This window comes from Gymnoscopelus braueri (assembly GCF_963280865.1).
Source record: "Gymnoscopelus braueri genome assembly, chromosome: 22".
NCBI classification, from domain to species: domain Eukaryota; kingdom Metazoa; phylum Chordata; class Actinopteri; order Myctophiformes; family Myctophidae; genus Gymnoscopelus; species Gymnoscopelus braueri.
In genome coordinates, this window is record NC_137624.1 from 47,573,622 (window position 1) to 47,599,626 (window position 26,005).

A 26,005-nucleotide genomic window follows, 5' to 3' on the forward strand; every position below is an offset into this window, starting at 1 on the left:
CTATGGTTCACCCTGTCCACCCTGCCACAGTGTGATCAATTTATCGCTCCAAAAAAATCTATACTCTTCTAATGTTGGAATGCAAACCTCTTCGCTTAAATAATTTTATTATTCACGTAACATAAAAACATAAAACACTTAACTCTATTTAAGCCCTATTTTAGCTATAGCCAGGCAATAATTCTCATTTCAATACCGCCTATACTTAATTATTATCACAACTCTGAGGTTCCCTTGTGCACTTCAGTCTCGTTCATCTGTGCCTGTCTTGTTGACACAGCCACTGAATTGGGTGAAACAGCTGAACTGTAAACATCTTGATAAGAAAGGACCACTTAAGTCTTTCGGACCTCCCCACTCCTGTGCCTCCTGCACCAGGGCGCAGTCCCAGGCTAGACCCCTTTCCACTTGAGGTCTACACCCAGGTCACCCTGGATAGAGAGTTCAAGCCTCCTGCTTCCCGGCGTCTTCTTTTCAAAGCCCACCGATCACAGGAGCATCACTCGCTTAGTAACTGTAGCACTCCGGCGGTCGCTTTCAGCTTGTGATGGCCTGACTGTACATTGAGCCGAACGCAGCGACCACACGTCTCCGGGGAGCACGCCATGGTTTTAATGCTTTTTGCGATCCGACCGGCGGGTGACCCAGTCGATAGCGATCCCTTACCCGTAGGCGTGGTTGGCGCCCCAGGCAGGAAACCGACGGTCTTGTCCTGGCCCCGCTTGGCTACGGGAACCAGAATATTAACCGTTTTCACCCGCCTTGCCTGTAACCGGTGAGTAACGCACTCTCGTCCGGTTAGGTGTGGACTGTCATCCACGCACCATGTGCTGCCAACCCTAGGAGAGAGCGGCAGTCGGCACACCGACAAGACGGAAAACACAGCTAGGATGTTAATTCATCCTTGACAGAACACGGGGGCCTTCAGTCTCTCCCCAGCACTATACACTGTCTTTAACGTGCTCTGGGAGCCTTGCGACCCCGCTGCCGCCTGTTGTAGACAAGGATTGGGGAGCCTACCCCCTAACCTCATCTACTGCACAGTGTCGATATGGAAGAATTAGAGCTGCTCGCCACTAAAATCATCTTAATGTCCTCCCTTAATTTTTCCCTACATGTATTGTCTTTATTGAAAAATTATAATATGTTCACTGCCAATAACTGAATTAGTCGCTACATGTGCCTTCATAGTTTCAGCTTTAGAAAAACTGAAAAACAACAGGCCTTGCATACTTAGATTACTTTGAAAAAATATATAGTTTGAATGTGGCATTCTATTTAGCAATAATTCCAAGAGTTTGTCACTTGTCAATTAAGTCCATTGGACCTCCCTCAACAGGGTTGTTTTTCTCACTTATTACATTATTAAAGTTCACTTAGTAATTGTTTTAGTCATATTGTTGTGTAAGTTCATAACAGAACAAATTATGTTTTAGATAACGATACGACCAAGCACTAATAGCTCTGGTGTGTGTGTCTCCCTCGCTATTGTATCTATAAACATAAATCGTGTTGTGTCCTCTCCAGATCGATAGAAATGTATGTGTCTGCACATGTCGAGGCCACAACAACAGAGAGTGGGCAAGAGGTCAACCCCAGCTGCGTATAATCCCACTTGCTGAAGAGACGAGAGGTCATGTGTCCGTGACCATAGCATAGTAGTGAACTAGTGTAAAGTCTCTGAAACATTCAAAGTCTGAGTAACCCAAGCTTCCCCAAGGCTTGGTGTCTGTTCCCCGTAGGTGTCATCAGAAGTGAGTCTCATACACGTCACAGCTTGTATCTATTGCTGGCCCTCTACGTCATGTCCAGAACGATGGTTTATGTTGTGGTGTTTCACTTGTAGCGCACACAGTACAGTTCCATGTCCCATCAGGTCACAGCTGGAAGTGAACCTCTGCCACTCATGCTGTAAGTTATCGTCGAATGTGGAATCAATACATCTCTAACTTCTGTGAAGGTCCATTTTGGGAATATGTATGTATATTAATGTATGGATTACCTACAGGCACTGTGTCTGTGGCACTTGAATGTATTTTGATACTGCAGTCTGTGTGGCAAATCTCGCTATGGTGCATGTGATGTCAGTAAGGCCTCTGTTCTGCTCTTGGCCCTCATGTGCGCGTGCAAGCCATGTTTGGTCTATAACAACTAATGTTTTATGATCACTGCACTCCAAAATGTAGCTTGGCCGTGCTAATGAAACAAGGAATTAAGAGTTCACACTACAAGCGTTTGGGCTTTCTGCCCACTTACATTCTTAAAATTATTATTGTTATTGTCATTGTCAATGTCATTAACATTATCATTATTATTATTATTTGAAACCAGCACTCTATTAACTTATTCACGGCTTCTGCTGGCTGGTCCTCCTTGTTATACAAGCATATTAGACTTACTGATATTCATTTCAGTGTCTACAACACTCTCACTCTATGCGTGTTTACGTTAAAAATGGCACCTTTATACTTTGCCTCTACTTTTATATTATTGCCACGTATGCTAACTCTTGTTTTATATATATCCTGCAGAATTTTCTGAAGAAACTAATTTATTTGAACGTCATATTTCTACTCTCTTCTCACCTCTGACCTCGCTTTTTTATTTTATTTTTTATAACTGACTCCAATCATCTAATCTAAGGGTGGCATTCCCTAGTTATCAGTGTCCTTAATTTCTGGGATTACTAAATAGTTATCGCACATTTCAGACTGTTCATAACTGTAACAACAATAGCAGATCTACAAGCTTGTAGAAGTATTAAGGATATAAGCGGGCTTGGTCACAGTACATTATTTCTGCATTTATTTTATTATTCTACAGAGAATTTAGTTGATCTACACACTTATGTTGGGTCACTAATTTCAACCAGATTTACTTCCACTGTCCATGACTACATTTTAGCTGGGAGCATTCACATGAAAAAAAAAATTGTTTTCCTTTTCCACTGACAGTGTTGTGGGAATCTTATCAGTGTGTATGTGCCACTGCTACAGGCATCTGGTAATGGGTGAAGGTCACAGCGCCTTCCTTCCCCCCCATTCTTTCAACTGTCTATTTTAACAGATTTAAAGAATAAGCAATTTCTCTCCCTCAATGCATGGCTCAACAGCCTTTTGTAATTCATGAACTGTAATTATCTCCTCTTTTTTTTTAAACTCTAGTACTAAAGTACTAGTCAACCTGACGTTGGATAACTGCAGTATGTAAATTCTCAGGGGTATAGGCTTCAATATAACTCAAATATTTTAATTCAGCAAAAAAAGAACAGTAGTAGGTGTCTTGGATGCACCTTACGTGAATGTGGGGTATATCTGAGTTTCTTTCTCTTTCTCCTCCCCCTGGAAAATATTCCCCTAGTGTCTCAGTCCTTGGCCTACACGCCGTTCACTCAGAAGTAAATCACTGTGCCCCACTGAGTCAGACTCAAAATGGTACGCAGCCATGCACTTGTGAATGCACCACAGTAACCAGAATCAGTAGTACTCTACACGGCCACCCCAAGCAGAACGATATGATTTGTGTTCAACCCAATTACACATATGGACCCAGGAACGGCAACGATCGAGGGGAAATATGTTGAACCACGACCCTAATGTATAAAATGGGTGCGCCTGTCATTCATACGTTCACAATTCCTAATGCATTCACCTCTAACACTTACCCCAAAGTGGGACACACATACAGCTGCAGCAGTCACACGGTCAGTCACCACTTGTCAGGCGTTCAGTGTAAAACCAGTTGGGGATGTGTCCGGTGGCGTAACGAACATATACAGAACGGACCAGCAGTCTGTGTGCAGCACACCTCCTGCTTACAGTAGATACAAACATGTACACTTAACAATGACACAATATACCAACTTTGTTACATACAAGACAAAACAAACAAACAAACAAACATATAGAGACCTTCATTCATTCGGAAAACATACATATAACATACATATAAAGACACAGTGTTTTGGTTTTCTTTCTAAGACTCCACAGCAAGCCTTAAACGACGTTGGAACATACAGACACAGTGTTTTGGTTTTCTTTCTAAGACTCCACAGCAAGCCTTAAACGTCGTTGAAACATACAGACAGACACATATGACACACTGTAGTACTATTTAGGGGGCAACCCTAGGCTGCAGAGCCAGCCGTTCACGTCACCTCTCGGATGCTGGAGCTAAACATAACGTACATATAACCTGCAGTGTTTTTGGGGTCTTCCCTTAGCCGCAGTCTCAGCTTAAACATAACATAACCTGTAGTATTTCCGTAGCCGCAGTCTCAGCTTAAACATAATATAACCTGTAGTATTTCCTTAGCCGCAGTCTCAGCTTAAACATAACATAACCTGTAGTATTTCCTTAGCCGCAGTCTCAGCTTAAACATAACATAACCTGTAGTATTTCCTTAGCCGCAGTCTCAGCTTAAACATAATATAACCTGTAGTATTTCCTTAGCCGCAGTCTCAGCTTAAACATAACATAACCTGTAGTATTTCCTTAGCCGCAGTCTCAGCTTAGACATGACAACACATAACATAACCTGTAGTATTTCCTTAGCCGCAGTCTCAGCTTAGACATAACATAACCTGTAGTATTTCCTTAGCCGCAGTCTCAGCTTAGACATAACATAACCTGTAGTATTTCCTTAGCCGCAGTCTCAGCTTAGACATGACAACACATAACATAACCTGTAGTATTTCCTTAGCCGCAGTCTCAGCTTAGACATAACATAACCTGTAGTATTTCCTTAGCCGCAGTCTCAGCTTAGACATGACAACACATAACATAACCTGTAGTATTTCCTTAGCCGCAGTCTCAGCTTAGACATAACATAACCTGTAGTATTTCCTTAGCCGCAGTCTCAGCTTAGACATGACAACACATAACGACACATAACGTACACAACTTAGGCTACACGCTATCTTCTCCCATGTATCCGGCGTGGTTTGCGGTTTAAAGATCCTAGTAAAGGCCACTTAGTGTATTGTCTCAGTAAACTATTGGATCATAGAATACAGAGAGACAGTGTAGTGTCTCAGTAAACCATAGGATCATAAAGTACACTGAGACAGTGTGATTTAGCAGTAACCCATATGATCATAGAATACAGAGATACAGTAGTTTTTCAATGAACCATAGGACCACAGCATACAGAGAAACAGTGTAGTGTCTCAGTAAACTATAGGACCACAGAATACAGAGAAACAGTGTATTGTCTCAGTAAACTATAGGATCACAAAATACACTTGCTGGGAGGAACGGCTCGGTCCACCCAGCCACGCTGACGGGGCATAATGGGGTATAGGAAGTACAGAGCCTAAGTATTAAACACAAAGGTCATTCAATCTGCTGTTCAGTGGTGACTTCACATGCATGCAATCATATTTACACATTGTCTTTAACAATTGACCTAAATTTGGTATAATACAATTCACATATAGCACCGCGTGTACCCTTCCTGGGGCCCCAAGGAATTGTAGCACATAGTGTATGGGCGAATTGTTATTTGGATCTTATGGATCCAGCGGTCGTCTGGACTGGACAGGGTCACGGTCGGGGTCACCAGCTGATGTGCCGTGACAGACCTGTCACTCTTAGTTCAATAAAACCCTAAAGTCCAGTTTATAGACGACATACACAGAAATTACCTTTTACATGCGCAAGGCATCTTTATTGACAAACAAGGGAGATTCCCTCTATACTATGTGAATAAAAGAACAGCAAATTAATGATATTAAAACAATACGACCTGATATATCACGAAGGCAATTCGCTCCACATCTAAGTCTGCATGCAAACAAGCGTTCGGTTGAGCGCCTGGAGAATTCTGACGTTCTTATCTATTACATTCAGTATATCAACGCTGTGGCTATCAAGGCCTGTCTTCTGACTGCACTCTATAAAGTAAAGGTTGACGGCCCAAGGTTCCACAATGGACCATCAATCCCTAAAACACCTGCGCTACCCGTTACATTATGCGTAGGTGTGGTTTGGGCTTTACATTAATAAAACCAATCACCGTGCCAGATGCCATTGCCTTTAAGAGAAGACTGCGCAAGCCATTATCCCCTGTGCAATCTTACACTCTCTCTCCCTTTCTCTCTGCCCATGGAAGAGTGACGTTGCCTTGGAATACATTTATATTTGATACACAGAATTATTACTCACACATTGCTGGTTATAGAGAACTTTAAATTACTGCAATCGATTGTGTTCTGGTGTGTTCTGGTGTGGTTATAGTGAATGCAGATCAAACATTGTTTGATCTGCATTTGTCTTTGATAAGCTTAACTGGCAACTGCTGATAAAAACACAATCTATTGACACAATAATTTAACAATCACACTTTTGTGCATTACAGTAAAATTGTAATGACAATCACATTCACAATCACTTAATTCAGAAGTTAATTCTGCGGCCACGCTAAGGCACTTATATCGTTGGACACTATACCCGACGTTTGCTTCATATGCTCTAGCCTTTGATTGTCTTTGAATCAAACCATATTTGATAGACCTAATTATCACCCACATGTTGCTGATTGTAGAGAATGCTATATTATTGTAATCAGTTCATTATGTCCTGAGCAATAGAGGATTGGAACGGAGCGAATGGCATCACGCACGACACATGCCACAAATCATTGTCTTCTTTGAATAGACTATCATCTTATATAAACACAATTGACACTTTCACTTCTGCTGATTATAGGAAAATTAGAATCACAGAGATTTGTTGACAATTAGGAGAGGGAGCCTCTGAATGTTGTGCCGTTGTGTGCCCTGGCCGTCTCCCAACATGTCCATTGCAGTCACGCTCTACATAACGAATTTGGCATAGCGGGTGGTTTTAGAATCACACCTCCAGGCCGTAAGATACCGTTTAGGGACAGTGCCAGCTGCCTTGTGCGTAATTCACGGGTAGCGGGTAAGGCTTCACCCAAGATAGGGCCCCATGTTCCCAACGGGGAACCAAAATGATCCAATCATCTTAACACATTGACTGCCAATCGCGTAGATCTACGCGAACCTATTTAAAGCCGCAGCGTGCCAATCGCGTAGATCTACGCGAAGTGGTCTTTTTTGTGTCTTACATTAGATGAAGTCCTTCCCTACATTGTCAAGAAATTTCATCCATCTAGACCACAGAAAAGTTGTAAAATATCATGATCTGGTCAAGTAATCACATAAAACATGTTATTACAAAACACAAAAGTCAAATAAAGTCAGGGGGTCCGCCAATTTGCTCATATCAAACCAAATGTTTGATCCGTGCATCAACTGGCAGCCTGTGCGCAGCCTGTGCTCATTGAGCAGGGAAGCACCTAGGGAAAACTTGCAGCACCCATGCACGTTCACATGCTTGCGCTTGTAACGTGCTCGTGCACGCACGGGAATGCACTTTTCCTCACCCCAAACACATGAGCCAACAGCCAAGTGATAAGAGGTCGCCTTGACATAGAAGTTAACACACATCAGCGGTGAGATCTAAGGTTAGACGTCGTGCTCGTATGTGCACGGGGATGAACTTTCCCTGACCCAAAACACACAAGCCAAGTGATCCGAGGTCGCAACGACCCGATGTCGCCTTCACACAGAAGTTTACAAACATCCGCGGTGAGATCTAAGGTTAGACGTCGTGCTCGTATGTGCACGCCCGCCGACCTGTTCCACACACACCACAGGCAAGACAGACTGTAAGCGTTCCACGCGCACGTTACCAGCTGTGATGTGATCGGCGCCATCATCATGTTTAGAAAACAAAGAAAAAAAGTAAAACTCACCATGGATCTTGATTTTGGAAGCCGTGCGCGCCACCTCGCGCGCACCGAGTCCCTGGATATTGTTGTATTTCTTCATAAATGAAGAAAAGATATTGTGAATAGATCCGTGTTTGAGATGACGGTAGATATTGTGGATAGATCCGTGTTGCCGGTAGGCTCGCCACTAGCTTCGCGTGTCTGAGTGCGCGCGCGCCGAGCGCGCGGTTGTCGGGCGCAGGCTCGATGCGCGCGCACAAAACCTATAAATCGGGGTCGCGCGAACCCCTCGGTCTTGCGATTTGAGAGTTTAGAGCCGGTCATAGACAGTTACAGAGAGAGAGAGAGAGATAGAGAAATATAGATAGATAGATTGAGTGATTTTGAGTGTTAGTTGTAGAGTGAGTTAGTTTGATAGGTGTGTGATACTGTAGATTGAGTGATAGATTATTTGAGTGAGTTAGTGAGAGAGAGAGAGAGTTGTATCGTGTGAGAGTTAGTGAGATTGAGACAGTGATTGATTGACGGTGAGTGTTCTGATTGTTTGTGAGTTTGTGTGAGTGTCTGAGTGATTTAATATTTGAGCGTGTGTTTGATTAGTAGTTATAGTAGTGTGTGTGATATATGTGAGAGAGTGATATATATTTAGCCTAGTGAGTTATATATATATATATTATAGGATAGAGAGGGCGTGGAGGTATACATAATAATTATAGGTGGAAGTTAGGCGAAGTTATAGGGCAGTAGATCGGCGATATAGAATAAAATCAGGTGGTAATAGAGAGGAGAGAGATATATATATAGGTGGAAATAGAGAGGAGTAGTATAGTTTATTGTGAGAGAGTAGACTATACGTATACAGTATGCCGAAGCGTTCAAGCAAGCGCAAACACATCAGCGGGTCAGCTGATCCATGCCAGCCGACGTTGGATCGCTTCCTCCGGGCCCCAGCACCACCGAAGGCTCCAGTGGTTGTTTGTCCTGTCGACAAACTCGAACCGGACCAGCCAGTTCCCGTGGACGGCAAGGACCAGCCCGGTCCGGTTGGCTTGGCAGGAACTCCGGCGGGTGGATGGGTCGCGGCTGTCGAACCGAGCGACAACCGGGACCCACCCGTTCGTCGGAGGCCAGTTCCCGTGGACGGCAAGGACCAGCCCGGTCGGCTTGGCAGGAACCCCGGCGGGCGGATGGGTCGCGGCTGTCGAACCGAGCGACAACCGGGACCCACCCGTTCGTCGGAGTTCGAGGAAATCCAAGCCCGTACTTCCCCCGCCTGAGGACTGCAGTGACGCTCCTGAGACCGAGGACGAACTCGAGGGGGCGGCTTCCTCTAGTGATCCCTCCGGCGATGAGTGGCAGCCATCTCCGAGGCATTCGCCTTCTCTTTTTCCCCTTGGTAAGCACACATTCAATGTCTTTTATTTGTTACGTAGTTGAGCAGATCTACAAGCTTTTGAGCTTGTTGTAGATCTGCTATTTTATTCTGCCTTTTTGAAGGGGGCAAATGGCAAGTGTGCTGAACTCATGTTGTCATAGTAAGCACACATTCAATGTTTTATCGTCTTATTTGTTACGTAGTTGATTCAATGGAGAAAACTAGCGATTGTGTGTGTGTTGAGACGTAGCCAGTGTTGCCAGGTCTGCTTATTGTCTGCTTGTTGAGCTTGTATATCTGATATAAGCCACACTGGGCTTGTTTCTCTGTAAAGCTGCCTGTAAATTATGGTGATTGGTTGTGAGCTTGTAGATTGGCTATTTTCAGATAGGTTTGAAGTGCTCATGTGGCTTATAGTTGATTAGTCGCTACTTTTGGGCTCGTTTTCATAGACCTGGTTGCTTATTCCTCTCCCACAATCTGGCAACACCAAAAAATACGTGCATGAATAGCGACCACAACGGAGTCTACTTGTGTGATCTGCTTGTAGATCAGATGAAGACAATGTTTAGGTTAGGTTATATTGATATATTGTGGTGCTATAAAAAAATAGCAGATCTACAAGATCTGCTATTTGCTGCTATAGATCACACAAGTAGACTCCGTTGTGGTCGCTATTCATGCACGTATTTTTTGGTGTTGAAGGGGGCAATGGCAGGTGTGCTGAACCCCCCCCCCCTCCCTATGCACATGTTGTCATAATACAAATTACATCAAAAGCCTCAGTCCAGGTTAGGACACAACACAAACGCTTTGATCATTTTTGTTGATGTTTTCCTGACCTAGAACTGAACCCCTAATCTTTCATATTGCCATCTTGCCACTTTCAAAAAGCAGGTCATGATTAGGTAATGTCAACATAGCTTTTGAAAAATTCACCAGTAACATGTATTATTTGATCCATTTCAGAGTGTGAGGATTCTGATGAAGAGCTGGAGGGAGCAGTTGGTGGACGTGGACATGTTGGTGGGAGTCCAGGTAAGATGTCACAATTATCACAGGAATAAAAAAAAGCTAAAACCTTACACAGCAACGGTAAATATTCTCTCATATTTATGTATATATATGCATGCATGTGATCTATGATGATGCTAAATGTTTAAATTGATCTCATGTACATAATATTGATCAAGTAATTTATTTATTCTATTTCTATCAGGGCCAGACACGGTTGGGGATGAGGGAGACATGGGTGGGCCCGGACCGTCATCCGGACCGTCACCTGGACCGCCACCTGGACCGTCATCTCGTAGACCGTCATCTCGTAGAGGTAAGAAAGAACCTGTGTCTGTGTGTGTGTGTGTGTGTGTGCGCGCGCATACTTTATTACTATACTTGTGAGGGCCAAACGTCTCCTCAATTAGAGTAGAATTTGAGAAATAGAGATGAGGACCATTTTCGTGGACCTCACAAGAAAAATGGTTGTACATAATTGGTTCAAAAATGATTTAGAGGTGTTAGTCTTACAATTAGGAAAAGATTCAAGTTGAGGTTAGGATTAGGCATTTAGAGGTTAGGTTTAGGTTTTGGGGGTAGACTAATGCCTGATTTATACTTGTTATAGTGTGTGTGTGTGTGTGTGTGTGTTCTCATTCATTCTAAGTGTAATAAAGTCATGCACCACCGCCACAACGTAAACCACACAAATACAAAAATATATTTTATGGTAATTCTCTATTTCTATAATTCACAGGTGGCAGGCCTCGTAAGGCTGCAGCTCCTCCTCGGGTGTGGTCTGACACTGGCGACTGGCAGCCTCGCGACATCCCCTTCTCCCCTGCTGGGACTCCGGGGCCTCGCAATGGGGCTGCTGATCTCCAGTCAGATGAACCGGTCGACTTCCTGGAGCTACTGCTGACGGATGAGCTGCTCCAGGAAATCTGCGACGAGACCAACCGGTATGCGAGTCAGAGGGCTCCCAGTGGTCTGCGTTACTCCAGAGACAATGCCTGGAACAAAGACAAACCGCTGGAAGTGACAGAGCTGAAGAACTTTTTTGGCCTCTTCTTCCTCACTGGGATCATTCACAAGCCTGATGTTCCCATGTATTGGACCACTACTGAGCCCCTGGCAACTCCATACTTCAGCAAGGTCATGGCGCGGAACCGGTACCAGCTGATCTGGAGCTACCTCCACTTCATCGACAACAACACCCCCCAGCCCATTGAGCCTAACGAGAGAGACCCGCTGTGGAAGATCCGCCCAGTGTTGACCTACTTGACGCTGAAGTTCCAGGAGATGTTCCTGCCAAGCCAGCACATCAGCATTGACGAGGGCATGCTGTCCTGGCGTGGGCGCCTGTCCTTCAAGGTATACAACCCACAGAAGCCAATAAAGTACGGAATAAAATCCTACATACTGTGCGACTCTAAGACGGGCTACCTCTACCACATGAAGCCGTGCTGTGCTGGAAGCAACAAGTCTACCCTGCGTGAGACAGTTACATTCCTGCTGTGTGACCTTGTAGATCACGGGTACCGTCTCTACATGGACAATCTCTACAATTCGGTGGACTCGTGCCTTGAACTTTTGGGGAAAGGGACCCACGTGTGCGGTACTCTCCGATGCAACAGAGGGCAGCCACCAGCCATCATGGCCGTGACCAAGGCTAAGCTGGGCCTCGGGTCAACCATCAGCAGTCACCACAACGGCGTGATGGTGACGGCATGGCGAGCCAAGGAGAGCAAAATCGTCACTATGATCACCACGTGCCACCAGGATGAGATGGTGACCGTGAACCAGAGGCAGAGACGCCACAGTGACAGAGTGGATGTTCAAAAGCCAGTGTGCGTGGTCCAGTACAACACCTACATGGGGGGGTCGACAAGCTGGACCAAAACCTGGCCTATTACCACTTCACCAGGAAGACGACAAAGTGGACGAAGAAGTTCGTAGCCTACCTGTTCCAGATATCGCTGTTCAACTCCTTCGTCCTCTACAAGGCCAGGCATCCTGATGGCATCTACAAATGCCTTGTCTCTTACTCCACGGCTGCTGCCACGTCCTGGACCACCCTGGGTCGCCGTCACGGTTTGGCCCCTCCTCAGGAGGGTAGGATTGAAGCCCCGCCTCCTGAGGAAGGGGCTGAGGAAGAGGGTGAAGACCTGCCTCAGGGGGATGGGAATGGGCCCCCTTCCCCTGAGCAAGGGGGTGAGGAAGAGGCCATTCCTCTGGAGGATGGGAATGGGCCCCCTCCTCCTGAGGATCACCCTGTTCCTCAGGAAGACGCCCCACCTGCTTACCACCCCCACCCAAGGGCACCCTGGACGGACCCGGCGAACAGGACGGATGGAGACATTGCAGCCCATGTTCTGATACCGTTCCCACCCACTCCAGGGAAAAAATACAATTCAAGGCGGTGCAGGGTCTGTTCCAGATCGAAATTGACACCAGAGGGGGAAGATCGGCACGAGTCACGATACGAATGCCAGGCCTGTCGTGTTCCCTTGTGCGTGGTTTACTGTCACGCAAGGTACAACTCAGTAGACGATTATTAGAGATTTTTTTGTTGTTGTTTATTTGCACTAATTGCACACTTATTGATTTGAATGATTATTATTATGTAGTTATATTTAGTTTGAAATGACTTGCACTTTGTCCTTTGTAATGAAACGGCTGCTACTGCCTCTACAACTGTTCGATTTTGGATTTATTTATTTTGCACTAATTGCACCATTTATTGATGTTGAACTTTGAATGATTTATTATTTACCTGCAAACCTCACTCACCATGCACTGATCTATAAGCTCAGTAAAAGCTTGTAGATCTGCTATTTGTTGCTATGAATACAGGTGTAGCTTGAGATTTTGACTGTGGGGCAAACGGCTGCTACTGCCACTACAACTTTTGGATTTATAGGCAGAGATGTTATTTGTATTTATTTATTTTTGCACTAATTGCACCATTTATTGATGTTGAACTTTGAATGATTTATTATTTACCTGCAAACCTCACTCACCATGCACTGATCTCTACTGCCACTACAACTTTTGGATTTATAGGCAGAGATGTTATTTGTATTTATTTATTTTGCACTAATTGCACCATTTATTGATGTTGAACTTTGAATGATTTATTATTTACCTGCAAACCTCACTCACCATGCACTGATCTATAAGCTCAGTAAAAGCTTGTAGATCTGCTATTTGTTGCTATGAATACAGGTGTAGCTTGATATTTTGACTTTGGGGCAAAAAGTTTGGGCAAAAAGTTGACCAATGTATTGATGTTGCACTTTGAACTTTGAATTATTATTATTTATTATTATTTGATGTATATAACTGGAGTTGAAAAATTGTTTGAATAGTAAAAACTTGTTCAACCTGCCACTTTTCTATTTTGGATTTATAGGCAAAGATTTTATTTGTATTTATTTATTTTTGCACTAATTGCACCATTTATTGATGTTGAACTATTTTATTATATAGTAAAAAAAAATTTTTTTAAATCGACTGAAAATAGTCACTTCAGTGTTCATGTTCATTCACTTTGGAGTGAAACAGAGCGATAAATGTACAATCTAAAGCATATTTCTTTTATAAACAAATATTGTTTACATGACTGATGTCAATGAAGGCGCAAAATAAATGTCAAAGACTTTTGAAATCATTTTATGCATCTAAAGTGTGTCCTTTTACTAAAACGCTAATAACTCTGAATCTAGAGAAAAAGGTCTGTTTTTGGTGAAACCAAGGTGTATTCAACTACCTCTAGCTAAAGAACGGAACATGCTATCAACTCACTTTTTCAGATGAAAGAAGAGATTCTAAGCTTCGTTTTGAGATATTCCATTTGTTTATAGTCATAACAAAAAAAAATCTGTGAGTCCTCAAATATGAGCCAGAATGGTCAAAATTCCTGGCACTGGCTGATCCTGTTATAGAAAAACCTCTGGCAGTCAATGTGTTAAAGGGACTACACCATGAATTTAAAAAATAATAATAATATTTAATATCATATTGTTTATGTCCCTCAAACGTTTTTCAAAAGGTTTGAGCCTAAATCAAGCCTCAGATATACTCATTCCAACTAACTTCTCTCTGGCTTATAAAGCACTTTCACCTGCAATACCACATTGTCCTGTTTGGCACGGGGCGCTATTGAGCCAGTTTGTATGCATGTTATCTCCAGGTTCTGTGTGGAAAAAGTAAAAAAAAAAAAAGAAACAAATAAGAAAAAAAAAACATTTCTTCACCCACTGCTCCTGTTACTAAGGATGGTTAAATGTATTAATATTACTGCTCCTGTTACTTAAGATGTTTAAACCTCATTTCACTGTGTATGCCAATATTAATTGGCAAATACCACAAATATCTGTCATTGCAGCTCAGCAGATACGTGATTTGAAGGCTGAATTAGAGCAACTAAAGATTGCACCAAACCAACAGACAGGTGAGTAAAATGAAATGTTTTTAATCCATGTGTTACACACTAGTTCTCTGAAGGCAACAGACTCAACCGTTGTGATGGGAAGCATGTCTTCAACAACGTACCTGGCAATCAATCTGTTTAGTTGAGTCTGGATGACATGCTGTGGCGATTTAAAAACACGTTTTTTGGCTGTTTAGATGGAGTAGCTCCATCTGGGTCACTGCCGGTGGTAGAGACAATGGGGTCTTTGGCGACTAGTTGTATAGCCCCATGTACTTTTCTTGGTGCTTCAGGAGATTAGCATTGCTGTTACTCGATGTGGACAATGTTTTCTGTCCTGCACACGGTTTACATTTGACCACAATATTTTTAACGTCCTTTATCTCCACAAATTAAAAAATAATGGTTCTATTATTTCCAATCTGCAAACTAAAGCTGCGCTGTTGATGAGGCTTGCATTTGCCTGTGTGTGTGTGTGTGTGTGTGTGTGTGTGTGTGTTTATTTTCCCCATAAGGCAAGACCCTGACTCTGTCTCTGATTGGCTTACCCTGACATTTGACCCTATGTTAACCAATCATCACTTTCACTTTCCCATGTTACTGTGAGAGCACACGGCCTGTAAGTTAGATGACAGGCAGCTCTGCAGGGGTTAACAGTTCAGTTGGATGACATAATGTAACACAGGTAACGCACCCATTTAAATCACAGTAACTAGAACGCTGTTACTGAATGGGAACAGGTAACTAGTTACGTTATTAGTTACCGCAAAAAGCAGTTGCAAAACTGCTAAGAAGGGGAGGGACCATTGGAAGCTTGAGGGAAAAGAACAGATCAAGCTAACAACATGTCGAGTCGCAACGTGTTGTTAGCTTGTAGATCTGTTCTCCAAAATGGTGACGTAAATTGTGCCAGACCACAAAACGCTTAAGCAATAACAGAGTTTTATAAACTGTACATCGTGCAAGTACAGTAACAGTGTGGAAAGCTTGTTATAGCCAGAATACTGAGTAATATTTGTGCAAATTGTGGAGTTATTTGGACCATGCGTTTGCTGTGAGACCCTAGCGAACACTGACTCCGCACTCCATGGGTGTCCTCCTCCATTCTGGTAGACAGACGGTTAAATGTATTAATATCACCCACTGCTCCCGATAGTTAGGATGGTTAAATGTATTAATATCACTGCTCCTGATAGTTAAATGTATTAATATCACTGCTCCTGATAGTTAGGATGGTTAAATGTATTAATATCACTGCTCCTGATAGTTAGGATGGTTAAATGTATTAATATCACTGCTCCTGATAGTTCGGATGGTTAAACCTCATTTCACTGTATATGCAAATATTCATTGGCAAATACCAAAAAGGAGTGTGGACTATATTATATTAGATATTATTCTTGGTTCATATAAACACACTTCTTTCTTGGTGAGAAATGGATTAATGCAATCCTTGTTTATGGTTTACTTGTTCTGTTGATGGTTCATCAAAATATACAAATATCTGTCATGGCAGCTCAGCAGATACGTGATCTGAAGGCTGAAGTAGAGAAACTAAAGATTGCATCATCAAACCAACAGACAGGTGAGTAAGATGAAATCTTTCTTTATCCATGTGTCAGATATTAGTAATCTGATGAATAGTTGTCTTTTAGAGAGTAGATATACTCAGGGCCACCGCTAAGCACATGCACATCACACACTGTGGGTAAGGCACCATGTTCCCAAAGGGGAACCAAAATGAGCCAATCATCATAAATGATTAAATATTTAAAATGAGATGAAACACAGCTACAATAGGCACAATTATATCATGATATACTGTGGATTAAAATGTAATTTCATGTTAATGATTTCTTGTGTCTACTTTGTCTCCAGTCGATGCTTCACGTCCAGCAGTGTCTCCTATCGAAGCTTCAGGTCCAGCAGCGTCTCTTGTCGAAGCTTCAGGTCCAGCAGTGTCTCCTGGAAGCACAAACAGACAGGACTTTTTAAAGCGTTAGTACATGGTGGTTTAGAGTGTGTGTGTGTGTGTGTGTGTGTGTGTGTGTGTGTGTGTGTGTGTGTGTGTGTGTGTGTGTGTGTGTGTGTGTGTGTGTGTGTGTCTCCATATAGTTTATTTTTTCTTTACATCAATTAAATTAAATCATAAAAATGTAATTTAAAAAAATCCTACTTCAGGGTCTTCAACAGGGGACCCCTGCCCTAATTCATCATACAAGAGTGTTGCGGCAAAGCAGTGAAAACAGCTGATCTCCAAGCTCACAACGTGATGCGACGCGTTGTGAGCTTGTACACTGAAAAAAATAAGTTGTTAGATCTAAGTGATTGAATAGTGGACATTGGTTGCACATTAATGGTTTGCTTTGGCAGCACTCGATCCAGCTGTCTAGGTTAAACGCATCAATATTAACTTAACCACGGGGGCACGGTGGCACAGTCGGTAGCGCTGTCGCCTCACACCTAGAAGGTCTTGGGTTTGATCAAGCCCCCCCCCTGCGCACGCATGCACAGCCCCCCCTCGCATGCACAGCCCGTGCACGCGAAAATTGGTCAGATTTTTTTAACGGATTTTGTTACTTTTTTTTCTCCTGTTTTTAGTTTCTTTATTTCAGTTTTAGGGTGAGGCGGAGCACGCAAAGTGCATCTAATTCTAATAAAATAAAGGTCCATGTGATCTGACGGCCCGGGCCCCCGGGGTCGCGGGCCCGTAGGCGGCCGCCTACCTAGCCTACCCGGACGCTCCGCCACTGCGCATGGCAGCATACACAGGGGCACCATAGCAGCAGTACAAGCCTACAAGTATAGAATTATGTTAGAACAATATGAAGGCACAATATATACAAACACAACATTACTCTACGTACCTCAGGTTAGGTGAGGTTTGGCCCGAACACCTGGCCTACAAACAGCCTCTTGGCCTTTGAGTCTCAACACTGAGACAGTTAGGAGGGCCCCTGAGGAACATAGGACCATTAACAATAAATAAATACAATGGTCTAAACAATAGTTTAATAGCAAAACAACAATCCATTGCCTACCTCGCTCAGACAAGCCAGTGCCTACAGAGAGCCAAGCAGGACTGAGTGAATGAGCACCAGGCTTTATAGGGGAGGGGTTAATCACTGACTACTTACACCTGAGTGATTGGGGCGTGGCCACAGAACCCTGAATGGAGACATGTCTCCCTGTTACACATTCAGTAACAGTGTTCAATAGCTCTATGTTGTGATTTAACACTGTTACTGAACAAACACTCTATAGTAATGATTACTACCACAATATAGAGCTATTTAACACTGTTACTGAACAAACACTATAGTAATGATTACTATCACAATATAGAGATATTTAACACTGTTACTGAACAAACACTCTATAGTAATGATTACTATCACAATATAGAGCTATTTAACACTGTTACTGAACAAACACTCTATAGTAATGATTACTATCACTATATAGATCTTGTAGTGAAGGTTTATGGGCTATGTAGTCAACAATATGGGATGTCATTTACGACACGGGAGGCATAAAAGTCCTTTTAGGTTTTTACTTATGAAATGCACAGGCACGGTTTACAGGTTGTCAGGGTGTGGTTCTACATGAGAAATAATACAATAAAACATACAATCAATATCAATGCAGTATTTGGCAAACTTAAACATACAGTACAAATGTGTCATCAATAATACAACATAAGTAAACTGTGTGGAATATACTTCAAATAAACATAATAAACTATGAATCTCTACTCACACGTGGTCAGAGACGCACACTCTCTGAAGACCTGAGCTGTACTGAGCTCACAAACTAATTACACTCCACCTGTGCTGACACCTATCAGTCAATTAAACACACCTGGTGCTCGTTGGTGAGTGGCTCATGAGGAGGTCACTCTGACCTCTGAGTTACTAGTTGAGCCTTTTGTACAGATCTATTTAATGAACAGTTATACTCACCACAAAGCCATGGTGTGATAACAGATCTAATATCAGATCTTTGGAGCTGGTCTGGTTCTACAGATCATCTTAGAGGCAGAACTATGAAACATTGTTCAGAAACAAACAAGTATTTTTACTTTGTTTTTGACTGTATTTATAAGCATTGTCTGTAGTTGTCGTTGGTTATTCAAACATAGAAGATACTGTTTACAAGCTCACAACACGTCACTTTGTGCCGCGCTGTGAGCTTGTACATCTGCTATTTTCTAAAACTTCTGACTTAATCTTTAAAGTGTGAGAACTAGTGATGTAATAGTCATTAGTAGAATGGGCCTCAGGTCTTAATGGGTTAATATGTTGGATTCATGTTAAACGTGTATTATCAGATATTTAACCCCTTAAACCCTCAATACTTAGTAAAACTTGATTGTTTGCTTTGTACTTGGTCTGCTTTTTTTTCCCTCTAGAGTCTAGACCAAACCTCTTTTCCAAAAATAGCAGATCTACAAGCTCACAACGCCTCTCAGCACGAGGCGTTGTGAGCTTGTAGATCTGCTATTTTCTGCAAATGTTCCACCAGAATAGAGATGCTGGAGTTCAAGTGGTTCATGTAAATACAATAAAAAGTTCCTATCACACAGAGACATTTTGCGGCCCTCCCTGTATTAACTGAAGACCCCCTAGGGGTCCTGGACCCCCTGTAGTGACTCTGAGGACCCCCTAGGGGTCCCTGACCCCCTGTAGTAACTCTGAGGACCCCTAGGGGTCCCGGACCACCTGTAGTAACTCTGAGGACCCCTAGGGGTCCCTGACCCCCTGTAGTACCTCTGAGGACCCCCTAGGGGTCCCGGACCCCCTGTAGTAACTCTGAGGACCCCTAGGGGTCCCGGACCCCCTGTTGAAGACCCTGATTTAAAGTGTAAACTCAAACAGATGTATGAGGTTTTAACCTCTTAAGCTCTGTATATACTTTGTATGATGAATAGTGAAAACAGCAGATCTACAAGCTCACATATCATCATGACACCACACGGTGTGAGCTTGTAGATCTGCTAACTTTCACATTTTTTATATTCTTATAATGAATAATAATAATGATAATTATTATTATTATTATAAAATGTTTAAATGTATTAGAGTTAAAACATGGTCTAAAGCTGCACCTTGTTTTCACAAACCTTTTAAAAATCATAGAATATTATTCTTCACAAAGATCCACCCGCTGATTGGCTAATAAAAAAAGGTGAAAGGTGGAAAAAGTACTCACAATACTTAAGTAAAAGTATCAATACTGCAATGTAGAAATACTATGTTACAAGTAAAAGTCTGGGTAATCAAAATTTACTCGAGTAAAAGTACAAAAGTATTGGAATTATACTTAAAGTAAGAAAGTAAAAGTACTCATTATGCAGAATGTCCCATTTCACAAGTTTTAAAATGTATAAAAATCATTTGAAAATAGCAGATCTACAAGCTCACAATGCGTCACATCACGACGCATTGTCAGCTTGTAGATCTGCTATTTTCAAATGGCTGAAATGTATATAGAGCTGAAGTGGTTAATGTATGTTTTGTAATAATAATCTAAATCTACAAAGTTACAAGTAACTCATTATTTCCAATAATTGTAGTGGAGTAAAAGTATAATATTTGTCTCTGAGATGTAGTGGAGTAGAAGTAAAAGTACTGCAAAATGGAAATACTCCAGTAAAGTAAAAATACCTAAACATTTTACTTAAGTACAGTACTTGAGTAAATGTACTTAATTACTTTATATCACTGCAAAATATGTGTAGGAGGTCTTGGAGAATCCAGTCCATAGTATTTATAATAATAATAATAATATAATATCAGATCATAGTATTTATTTACCATTTCATGTTTTTGACAGAAATCAGAGAAAATGTAACTTTTATAATAAATCCTATAAAACTAAAACTAAAGCAGCTTCATGTTGTTGATCACGTGATCTCTGGGATGATCATCATGATCATTCAGACTGTAGAACAGCGCCCTCTAGAGTAAAACCACTGAAAACACCAGTGGTGTAAAGTAACGAAGTACATTTACTCAAGTACTGTATTTGCACAGAGACGCTAGGGTTCATGTGGTTAAAACTTTCACTCTGGTGTTCCTAGTTTATACGTGTCGTTATAAGTGAACAGTGGTGGAAAGTAACTAAGTACATTTACTCAAGTACTGTACTTGAGTACAGTTTTGAGGTATCTTTTTTTTTACTTTACTGGACTATTTGCAATTGTCTATACTTTTACTTCTACTCCACTACATCTCAGAGACAAATATTGTACTTTTACTCCACTACAATTATTTGAAAACTTTAGTTACTTTGTAGATTTAGATTATTATATTATAAAACATACTTTAACCACTTTAGCTCCATTTCATACCTAGGCTATTTGAAAATAGCAGATCTACAAGCTCACAACGTGTCACATCACAAAGAGTTGTGAGCTTGTAGATCTGCATTTTAGTATTTTTACTTTTGGTACTTTAAGTACATTTTGATACCAACACTTTTGTACTTTTACTCAAGTAAAATTTTTATTCCGGACTTTTACTTGTAACAGAGTACTTCTACACTGCAGTAGACTATTGATACTTTTACTTAAGTAAAACATTTGAGTACTTTTTCCACCACTGGAAAACACACATGAGTACTTGTGTGAAAATGTTTTACATAATTTATTGTTTTAATGTGTTTAAACATGTTGGTGTATAATATAATAATAATATGTCCAGAATACAGTCATCAGGTAGAAAGTGTTTCATTAGTTGTGATATTTTATCATGTGTTTTTCTCACAGATTCCTCTTCTCTGTCATTGGACCCAAACACAGTGCAGAAGAACCTCATCCTGTCAGAGAACAGGAAGGTGACTTTTACAGAACAACCCCAACCTTATGCTGATCATCCACAGAGATTTACCATTTACTCTAATGTGTTGAGTAGAGAGAGTCTGTCTGATCCTTGTTACTTTGAAGTTGAATGGAGTGGAGAGTGTGTTGGTTTAGCAGTCAGTTATAAAGACATCAACAGAAAGGAGGCGGGGCTATCAGGCTTTGGAGGCTCTGACATGTCCTGGAGGTTAGGTTACGGTGGTCCTGTTGGTGCTCAACGCTACTGGTTCCATCACAACAACATTCATACTGAAGTGTCAGTACCTGCTCCCTCCACAGGGAGGGGCAGGTTGGGGGTGTTTGTAAGTCAGAGAGAAGGTTTTCTGTGTTTCTATGAGATTCATGGAGACAGAATGAAGCTTCTTCATACAGAAAGAACCTCCTTCACCAGAGGACCTCTCTATGCAGGGATAATGGCTTATAAAGCTACTGCAGAGGTGTGTGAGATCTGGAAACATGTTTAAACTCTTAAACCCTCCAGTGGTGGAAAGTAACTAAGTACTATTGGAAAATAGTCAATCAATAACTATTTACTTAAGTACTGTACTTATGCAATACAGTACAATTTTGAGATATATATACTTTACTTGAGTATTTCCAATTTTCAGTACTTTTACTTTTACTCCCCTACATCTCAGAGGCAAATATTTTACTCCACTACAATTATTTGAAAACTTTAGTTACTAGTTACTTTTCAGATATAAAGTATGATATTATGAAACATATATTAACCACTTTAGCCCTATTTTATACATAATCTATTTGAAAATAGCAGATCTATGCGACGCGTTGTGAGCTTGTAGATCTGCTATATTTTCAAACATTTTAGTACTTTTACTATTGGTACTTTAAGTATATTTTGATACCAATACTTTTGTACTTTTACTCAAGTCAATTTTTAATTCCGGACTTTTACTTGTAACAGAGTATTTCTACATTTCAGTATTGATACTTTTACTTAAGTACAACATGTGAGTACTTTTTCCACCACTGTAAGTGAATAAAAAACAAACAAAAATAAATAAATAAAATTGGGGAATATAGTAGATCTACAAGCTCACAATGCGTTGCATCGTCTTACGCTCATATGAATGGATATAAATAATAGATCTTTATAGAGCAGAGCTCTGTATGATATTCAAAAACTCATTTAATTTAAAAAGTTGAAAATGAAATAAAGTAAAAAATAATCGTGTACTACACAGTGGACAGTAACAAAGTACATTTACCAGAGTATTTTACTTAGTTATATTTTTGAGTATTTGTACTTTTGGATACTCCACTACATTTCTAGTTAGAGAAAAAGTACATTATTAATTAACCATCAAATTATTGTCTAATGAGACAAAAACAAAATAAATAATAATAAATCATTTTGGGGTGAACTATCCCTTTACTTGAACTCAGTTCAAATATGATTATTTTGGGGGGTCCTCAGTTCAAATATGATTATTTTGGGGGGTCCTCAGTTCAAATATGATTATTTTGGGGGGTCCTCAGTTCAAATATGATTATTTTGGGGGGTCCTCAGTTCAAATATGATTATTTTGGGGGGTCCACAGTTCAAATATGATTATTTTGGGGGGTCCACAGTTCAAATATGATTATTTTGGGGGGTCCACAGTTGAAATATGATTAACCTGTGTTCCAATGAGCACATAGCCGATCTACAAGCTCACAGAGTGTCTCAATGTGACGTGCTGTGAGCTTGTAGATCGACTATTTGTGCTACTTTTGTGTGACATTGGAGTAAAACTAGGGCATTAAGTTAATAATAATACATAATGTAGATAGAAGGAATGATATGCTCTATGTCAGGGGTCTTCAACAGGGGGTGGGACCCCCTAGGGGGTCCTAAGGGTTATATCTATCTATCTATCTATCTATCTATCTATCTATCTATCTATCTATCCTGGGGAGGAACATTCACCAGTTATTTTATTTTCAGCAAAGAGGTTTGGTGTAGAGTGAGAAAAAGAGCAGACCAAGTACAGAGCCACAGGTCAAGTTTACTAAGTTTTTAGGGGTTTAAATGTGATAAAAAAAACACATTCATATGAATCCAACATGTTGACACTTTTCTCCCTTCTGGCTCCCAAACATTACAATTACAACCTAGACTGATTGACTGACTGATTGATTGATTGATTGATTGATTGATTGATTGATTGATTGATTGTTTGCAACAACAACAAAAAGCACAGGAAAGTACAGTTCAATACAAGGTTTGCTAAGAGGATTTAAAACCCAAGAAAGCCTATGGCTTGTTTCCATTGGGGTCCTTTGTACTCAATTCATCGAAGAACTCACTCCCAATCTTCAGCCGTAATCTGCAGACTGAAGCTCTTCAGATTCCACCTTCAGCCCGTAGCACTAGACCTAGAGCTTTGACCACCATGCAGGCTTATCATACAAAGGGTTAAATATAATGTAGATGTCATGTTATGTAGACCATTGGTTCTCAAAGTGGGGTCCTTGGGGGGGTTCCAGGGGGTCCCCAGCAAAATGTGTTAATATAGCATCACAATAAATGTAACCACTTTAACCTTTATACTTTGGCTATTCAAAAATAGCAGATCTACAAGCTCATAGCTACAAGCTCAAGCTCATAGCGCGGCACCGAGTGCCGCGCTATGAGCTTTTTGAAAAATCGTGAACATTTATTTTTTTATAAATTTGGGCACAAAAAAGTTTGAGAACCACCGACAGATGTCAGGTCATTGTAGATCTGCCATCCTATAGAGTGTTTAGTTTATATAGTTATAGTTATATAGTTAAAGTTATATAGTTATAGTTATAGTTATATAGTTATAGTTATATACTGTAGTTATATATATGTTATGTAGACAGATGTCAGGTCATTGTAGATCTGCCATCCTATAGAGTGTTTAGTTTCAGTTTGTTATTGATTACTTTTTGAGATTCTACTGTCAGACTGATGATAGGTTCTTGGTTTATCTATGATCCTAGATTACTATTTCTATGCATTTGATGTATTACCTTGTGTTTACCTGCTTACTGTAAATCACACTGGATTAAGAGTTCTGATAAATGCCTACATTGTAAACTGTATGAATCCATCAGATTAAAACAAAAAACATTGATTTACACAACACTGATGACAGAGTCAAACTAGTCTATGGAGATATCTATGAAATCTATGAAAACGTTTAATCTGCAACATAATGTTATGCAATATATAATATAGTGGGGGTCCCTGCTTCATCTCTCTCTCAGCTATAAGGGGTCCTTGGATTAAACACTATGTGTTATGAATCAAGGATTGTTTGCGTCTGTTTTAGAATAAATAACTGACAATAGATTGTATTATGTTCTATACTTTATGAATCAAGAATCGGTACAAACCGCTATTATAGTTTAGAATCTTTCATTCATTGTTTTTATTTTGTTTTCACCTCATGTTTTCATTTGAGTTATTCATTCATTTTTATAGCGGGTTTTGCTAGTTTAGTTTTAATTTAGTGAAAAAGTTTAATTCTGATTTAGTTTGTATTAGTTTCAGTTTTTTATTGTAATGTATTGTCAGGGACCAGAATAAAAAATGATACAAATAATAAAATAAAAGGTTTGTTTGAAATCTTTTTTTCTGTGTGTTGACTAAGGTTGGGCACATAAATATTTTATTTAAGGTTTGGCAATATTGTAATTGATTTATCATGACGTGTAAAGTCAACCGAACCACAAATAATTGCCAGTGAGGGATATGATGTGAAGCTTTTCCAAAGCGTGGTGTTGACAGTAAATCAGGTTTTTCTCTTCAGTGCATTTAGAATGTTTATTTAAAGCAGGATGATGACATCATAAACAAAGCTGCGTGTTTAATGGATAATTAAACAACTAACTGTGATAAGAAAATACCCCCCCCCCCAATAGTCTGAATCCCTCCTATCCCCAGGTCAGTCAGTCATTTCTCAGCACCTTCACGTACACATACTGTAGTAAAACACATCAGATTGGTTACAACAATGAAGAGTCATTCTAATGACATGTAAGCTTTGGTCTCATGTAAGTCTGCCTCAGCAGACGTGAGAAAGGGTGCATAATATACAGAGAATATGATATATATATAGAATTCATATAGATATATGGAGAAAGAACTCAATACATGGATATATTATTTTTTGATGAATCAGACTCTGATTGATCAAAAACACTTAACGTGAAAACACTTAACGTGGGAAGTTGCATAAATGCCGATAATACTAAATATGAGCGGACCTGAGCTTAATGAATGAGGCCCACTCTCAGAGTTACAGACCTGTAAGGGTTATCATACCAACATATCTATAGACTCAGGAAGGGTTATCATACCAACATATCTATAGACTCAGGAAGGGTTATCATACCAACATATCTATAGACTCAGGAAGGGTTATCATACCAACATATCATCTACAGACTCAGGAAGGGTTATCATACCAACATATCTACAGACTCAGGAAGGGTTATCATACCAACATATCATCTACAGACTCAGGAAGGGTTATCATACCAACATATCTACAGACTCAGGAAGGGTTATCATACCAACATATCATCTACAGACTCAGGAAGGGTTAT

At 40.7% G+C, this 26,005-nt stretch overlaps 1 protein-coding gene across 2 annotated transcripts in view; it reads left to right on the forward strand.

Annotated features, from left to right (window-relative positions):
• The window catches only part of LOC308078152 (tripartite motif-containing protein 16-like), a 35,144-nt gene extending 11,134 nt beyond the window's left edge, over positions 1–24,010 (forward strand). For both annotated transcript variants that reach the window (XM_080419270.1, XM_080419269.1), the window contains exons 5-8: positions 14,518–14,583; positions 16,079–16,147; positions 16,441–16,560; positions 21,332–24,010. In XM_080419270.1, the coding sequence (XP_080275396.1) occupies positions 14,518–14,583; positions 16,079–16,147; positions 16,441–16,560; positions 21,332–21,888 (812 nt within the window). In that variant the 3' untranslated portion in view covers positions 21,889–24,010. The remainder of the gene's footprint in view (positions 1–14,517; positions 14,584–16,078; positions 16,148–16,440; positions 16,561–21,331) is intronic.
• The last annotated feature ends 1,995 nt before the right edge of the window (positions 24,011–26,005 follow it).